The sequence below is a fragment of the Littorina saxatilis genome, linkage group LG11 (genome assembly GCF_037325665.1).
Source record: "Littorina saxatilis isolate snail1 linkage group LG11, US_GU_Lsax_2.0, whole genome shotgun sequence".
Lineage (NCBI taxonomy): Eukaryota > Metazoa > Mollusca > Gastropoda > Littorinimorpha > Littorinidae > Littorina > Littorina saxatilis.
Genome location: NC_090255.1, coordinates 40950268 through 40957071, shown reverse-complemented (window position 1 = coordinate 40957071; position 6804 = coordinate 40950268). Strand labels below are relative to the sequence as shown.

At 43.3% G+C, this 6804-nt stretch overlaps 1 protein-coding gene across 1 annotated transcript in view; it reads right to left on the bottom strand.

The window, feature by feature from the left end:
* Positions 1-41: 41 nt before the first annotated feature.
* The window catches only part of LOC138980459 (ELKS/Rab6-interacting/CAST family member 1-like), a 37078-nt gene continuing 30315 nt past the window's right edge, over positions 42-6804 (bottom strand). The window contains exons 3-8 of the mRNA XM_070353331.1: positions 5591-5740; positions 4765-4928; positions 2766-3487; positions 2315-2480; positions 1148-1322; positions 42-502 (exon numbers count right to left, since the gene is read on the bottom strand). Coding sequence (XP_070209432.1) covers positions 337-502; positions 1148-1322; positions 2315-2480; positions 2766-3487; positions 4765-4928; positions 5591-5740 — 1543 coding nt within the window. The 3' untranslated portion in view covers positions 42-336. The remainder of the gene's footprint in view (positions 503-1147; positions 1323-2314; positions 2481-2765; positions 3488-4764; positions 4929-5590; positions 5741-6804) is intronic.

Here is a 6804-nt window from a genome sequence, read left to right as displayed (position 1 = left end):
GCCTGCCTGTGTCGTTCATATCACTAAATCAGACGAAAGAAAACTGAACTGAACTTTATTTTACGAGGATGAAAATCTAAGGCTGGGCCTTTTCTTATAACTTGTCCTTGAAACGAACAAACACAAAACAAAAACATACTATAAGATAATACTTAAAATGATACTTTAAGAGACACGTTAAAGAAGCAAAACTGAAATACAAACACCATTATACACACGCTTCAGATGATGACAATGATGGACATGAAGATGAGGATGATGACCACAAACTCTGCATGGAAGCAGTCAGATCGGAGATAGTGAGCAAAACTGTTTTCACAGGAAAGGACTGCGCCTTTAAGAACGTAGCAGGCCAACAGATGGCTTGAAGTCGTAGTTACACATGCTGGACGTGCAGCAGAAGTGGCAGCGGAAGACGCCCTGGGACACGAAGCTGAACTCCGCACAATCCTCGGATACATCCGCGTTGTGTTCTCTCTGACATTCCGCTTCGCTTACACATCTGTTGATCAATCAATCAATCAATCAATCAATCAATCAATCAATCTTTATATCCATCTATATATCTATATATCTGTCTATCGATCAATCAATCAATCAATCAATCAATCATGAATAGGAATAGTAAGAGTATTCATCTGACACAATTCCTACCACAGTTATAAGCGACCTTTTACAAAGTAAAGAAGAGATAAACAATTTAAAGGAAACAAAATACATAAAATGAATATATTCGATGATATAATAATAATAATAATAATAATAATAATAATAATACGAGAATTTATAACACGCACATATCTCACCGCAAGGCGACTCGATATGTTCGATACCATGTACAAACTAATAACGACAAACTAACTAACTAACTTACTGACTGACTGACTATAACTAAATGAAACTATCAAATCATGAGGAGGAAAACCGCTTGTTCAATGCAATGCTTGTTGTTCTCCCAGGTGCCAGGAGCTTGGTTCCTCATGTTGCATACACAGTCGTATTTACAGCGCTTACGTCCCTTTGTTTTTCCAGATATATATCAAACGGTGAATTTGCAGAAAGATCAAACAGAAACAGAAAAATGATTGTAATGAAAAGTTGCATTTGATATCTGCTGACCAAAAAGTACTACTTATACAGCTAATACCTTTTATAGATTTTTCTGGAATGATCCTCTTGGAAAATGTCGTTCATGCAGAAAGCAGCGCCCGCAGGGCAGCGCTGTACTTCAGCTGCTCTCAAGTCGTCCACAGAACAGGGTTTGGATCGGGAAAGGTCGCCACACACATAGCAACTTGTGTTTGACATTCGCTCACTGGGTTCTGGATAAGAGACGAAGATGTTGGCGTATTATTCAACAGGGAGCATTGCTGTCCGATCGGTTTTGTACGTGGGGCAAAGTTACAGCTTCGTGCATCCCGGCCCCAGCGTTGAATGTTATAATAGTAACAATAGAAAGACGTCACAGGGATGTTACTGGACCCCTACCACCCCCCACCCCCCAACCTTCTCCTATTGACGACAACATGTTTGGCCATTTTAAACAAGTGACGGTGTTAAACGGGCCGATTGCCGACGTCAAACAAAACCCCAACGTCAAACAAAACCCCTACGTCAAACAAAACCCCCACGTCAAACAAAACCCCTACGTTAAACAAAACCCCGACGTCAAACAAAACCCCTACGTCAAACAAAACCCCTACGTCAAAATAAGAATGACCAATCTGAGACATTAAAGTCTGTCCTTACTTGAGCCCAAAGTCGACTGCGCGAAGACTGCGCGAAGTCCTTTTACCAAAATAGTCAGTGCTGTAGCTTCGTGCAGCAAGCTTCGCGAAGTCCTTTCAACAAAAGTCAGTGCTTCGTGCAGCAAGCTTCGCGAAGTCCTTTTACCCAAATAGTCAGTGCTGTAGCTTCGTGCAGCAAGCTTCGCGAAGTCCTTTTACCCAAATAGTCAGTGCTGTAGCTTCGTGCAGCAAGCTTCGCGAAGTCCTTTTACCCAAATAGTCAGTGCTGTAGCTTCGTGCAGCAAGCGTCGCGAAGTCCTTTTACCAAAATAGTCAGTGCTGTAGCTTCGTGCAGCAAGCGTCGCGAAGTCCTTTTACCCAAATAGTCAGTGCTGTAGCTTCGTGCAGCAAGCGTCGCGAAGTCCTTTTACCAAAATAGTCAGTGCTGTAGCTTCGTGCAGCAAGCGTCGCGAAGTCCTTTTACCAAAATAGTCAGTGCTGTAGCTTCGTGCAGCAAGCTTCGCGAAGGATACTTCGCGTAGTCGACTTCGCCCGATGAATGACAGATTTCACAGTACACAACGTACCTTCATGAACATTCAGATGATTTTCTTTTTTCGTCGGTTCCACGTGCAGAGTAGAACTCGTTTGTGACAGTCCCTCTTGTGTCGTCCTTTCCACCGCCCACCCGTCCGCTCTCTCTCCTTCAGTGACTGTGAGGCCAGCTTCTGTCTGTGTCAGCTTCGTCTTTATCTGCACGTAGATACTGATGTTATTTAAGACGCAAAACTGTAAAGAATCAAAAATTGCGAAACATGAATAGAATTTAGAACGTTTCACCCGAAACTAGTTCGATACAGTCCAAGATTTTTAGGCTTTTAACGTGAGTAAACAACAAAAGGTCATGCAACACAAATATCGAAATGTTCTGTATGTCTTCTCACACTATACTGTTAGAGTGAGGAGGGTGGGTGGCGGTTCTGTATAGTTGCTTTCAATACCCCAGTGTTGCCCTACACACATAATTATAAATAATACCTTGTCAATCTCTCCATCGGTGTTGGTTTGATCCCGCAGCAGCGTAGTAATCTTTTCTTCCAGACTCTTCACAGTGTCTCCTTCCATGTGGTCCAGTTTCTCCCTGACAGCTGGAAGGTCACTCTGCTGTAACTGGTCTACCTCTCTGGACATCACAGCTCCCTTGCCCTGCTCCAACTCATCCAGTCTGTTCGCTAGTTTCTTCAACTCTTCTTCAAAGTTCTCGTCTTTAGCAGCATAGCCAGTGGCAGATTTTGGAGATTCAGCGTCGCCGTCGTTGTGGGTTTCAACGGCTCCGTTTTCAATCTTTTCAAGTCGTGTGCTGATGTCTACCAAAGTTTCTGTTTCCAGTAATTTCAGTTTAGAAGCCAGGTCATCTACCACCTCATTCTCTAAGTGGTCTACTTTAGCCTGTGTGTCTCTCAAACTGTTCTCAGTTCCAGTCAAATTCTCTTCGACTTGTTGTGCCAAGGAAGCCCGATCGTCTGTAGTTTCAGGTTTTGACATCAGAAGGGAGAGCATCGTGGTAAGATTCTGCACGAGCTCTGTCAGGTTGTCGTTCTTGACTTCAAGGGAGTGAACTCGCTGTGAGAGGTCCTCGTTGTCGTTCAAGGCATGCTTCAGTTCCTCTTGGATGGCGAGTTCTTCGTCCTGAAGATGTTTCTGCTGGGTCTCAAGGATTTTTTCCTTGGCGAGCAGGAGAGAGGAGGAATCTTCTTTACCTGTTGGGTGGACATAGCGATTAATAGGTGTGACGCTGGTGAAGCAATACTTCGATGAAGAGAGGAATAAGTACAATATAAATGAATATTGCTATTTCATATGTTACGTAGCCTCCGGCGTACAGCAGCCTTCATCAGGGCCTCCGGAGTTGCTGTCTGAGCGAACGACGAAGAAGAAGAAAGAAGAAGATATGTTACGTGGATTTCCATTGGTCAATTGGGCAAAACTGAGCTCAGTGCAAAAGTGATATCGACGACATTTCCGTCGATATCAGTTTTGATATCGACGACCTCTTTATTGCTTCCCCACTTCAAAAACAAAAACACCTAAATTTAAAAACAAACAAATATATATGAAAATGTAATTATCCCAGAATTTAGTTGAGCAAGTGACTAAAGACTTTGTGAAAGGAAAGACATTTTAAAATACTGAAAAGTACAAGAAAAGAGTGAACAAAAGAAATATTAATCAGAGGGAGGGATATGGAACAGCCAAAACTGAGACAAATACTTTTGTAATTTCTTTACAGTAAATACAAAATGTCCAGAGAATTAGCAATATATCTAACAGTGACTGACTGTGTGATGATATCTTCTGCTATTGGTCTGTTTTGACAGTGATATCAAAATCTGGACCTCCGGTCTCGATTTTGATATCACTGTCTCAACAGACCATAGCAGAAGATATCATCACACAGTCCGTCAATATTGGGTAATTGATTGACAGATCAATCAATCAGTGACGCAGAAAGAAACAAAGAAAGAGATAATTCAATGTTTCGGTCAAAATTCAGAACTACGACATTACGCACACACACTGACACACACACCCTGACACACACACACACACACACACACACACACACACACACACACACACACACACACACACACACACACATACACACACACATACACACACACATACACATACACGCGAGTGCACGCACGCACGCACATACACACGCATGCACACACACACACATACACACACACACGCACACACACACACACACACACACACACACGCATACATACACGCACACACACACACACACACACACACACACACACACACACACACACACACACACACACACACACACACACTGACACCCACCCTCACTCACGCACACACGAACTCAATGACGATGATGACAACGATGACATCCACAACTGTAACGATCATAACATTGTACCACATTTCATTTCAACATGCAACCAAGTCGGTGAAAACAAATAGTCGTCATACTCATACTCAGCGCTGTACCTCCTACCTATGATAGTCAGATTGACCACAGCGGTCAAATCCTGGATGAGGAAGGCGGAGTCCAGCACAGACACGTGACAAAGGTACTGTCCGGCATCAGTGGAACGTGGCCCCGATAGCTCAAGGGTAAGGCGGGACTCGGTTTGGCTTACACCGCCTTTTACTCTCAGTCTGCGACACGCAAACATTTCATGATTCAAGGAGGGTTGGGTACGTGTTTCTGGTTTCACCTGCTATGCTACATTTCTAGCAATGTCCCCAGTACTAGTGACTCTTTTGGGACGTGACATGGTTATGAGCTAAAAGTGGTTTCAGTTTTGATTTTGTCTGGTTTCTGTATTGTTTTAGTCTTGATTTAGCGAGGAACAAGATAAGAAAAGATACCCCTTAACTCTCCGTCTCAGAAATCGCCAAAACATTGGGCCAGAGTATCTCGTTTTAGTGGGGTTGAGAAAATTCGGATACAAACGTTATGTGAGGCTGGAGTCAGGACACTTCATCCCAAATGAAAGTACTAGGGACTAGTTGGGACATGACGTGGTTATGTGCTAAAAGTCCTGTCTTGTAAGCGATGTTTCTTGTAAGCGATGTTTCTTGTAAGCGATGTTTCTTGTAAGCGATGTTTCTTGTAAGCGATGTTTCTTATAAGCGAGGTTCTCATAAGTGGGTTCGACTGTATAAAGACAATGTCCCACTCCGCACAGAAAGCGGCAAGGATGTTGGTGTTTGGTGTGTGTCCAAATGGAAGAACGTTCTTATTTCACGTAAAAGCCTGAACCCACCTATGGTGATTTACACTGTGATCTACACAGGGAGAGGTTGCATTGGCCTACCTGTTCTCCGGGTCTTCGACGTGAAGCGTGGCAGCGGAACCTGGCGTTACCATAGCAACCAGAGTTTCTGGAGCCTCAGTCTTCGTCTGTGTCTTCTGCGGGACCGCCCCTTTCTTCTCTTTTTTCGGCGGGTTTGTCGGCTTCTGGCTTCTGTAACACAAAGGGCGAATCGAATAACAATAAGGGTAGGTCATGGTGATTGTTTTGTTAACAATTAAAACGTTCCAGTAAATGACCATTCTTGCTTTTGTTGATGAATGTATGATCATGAAGACATTCTTCAGACTGGAAATACGACGTACTTCTGCAATGATTTCATATCTAACTATACAATACTAGTGTGGGTTCATGTGTTTGTTAGTAAGATCTAATCCAGTTTGCTTGGTTTGTTGATTGGTTGTTTGTTTGTGTGTGCGTGTGTGGGGGTATGTGTGTGTGTGTGTGTGTGTGTGTGTGTGTGTGTGTCTGTGTGTCTGTGTGTGTCTGTGTGTATGACTTGGGGTGTTTGTGTGTGAGAGAAAGAGAGAGAAAGAGAGAGAGAGAGAGAGAAAGAGAGAGAGAGAGAGAGAGAGAGAGAGAGAGAGAGGGAGGGAGAGATGGAGAGATAGGGGGGGGGGGGAGCCGATTTGTCCTTCGCTGGGGGTATGCATTGCACTTCTACTTAATTGGTGGTTTGGATAGTTGAAAAAGAATAAAACAAATGTTACGCGCTTAACTTAGCAATAAACACTTAACCTCGACAGTGGCATAATCCACTACTACGTAATTCGTTTCTAAGATTTTTGTCTCTAATGGGTTGTATTTGTATAACGACATCCAATATAGTCTACCTACTACATGTAGCAGCTGCGAAAACTTTTAAGAAACTTAAAAATCGTCCAAAGGAATGAGTCTGCACCTGGCGTCATTGTGAACCTGAATGTGCCGACCTAATCCAGGCAAAGCAAGAAAGTAGTTCAACGTTATTCCTTTGTAAGCTTTCTGTCTCTCACGGTTTACATTTGAATAACGACATCCAATAACGTCTACCAACTCAGTAATTCCTTTGTGAGCTTTCTGTCTCTGACGGTTTACATTTGAATAACATTATCATGTGTGTCAGTCTGTGTGTGTGTGTGTGTGTGTGTGTGTGTGTGTGTGTGAGTGTGTGTGAGTGTGTGTGTGTGTGTGTGTGTGTGTGTGTGTGTGTGTGTGTGTAGGAAACACCTGTGGAG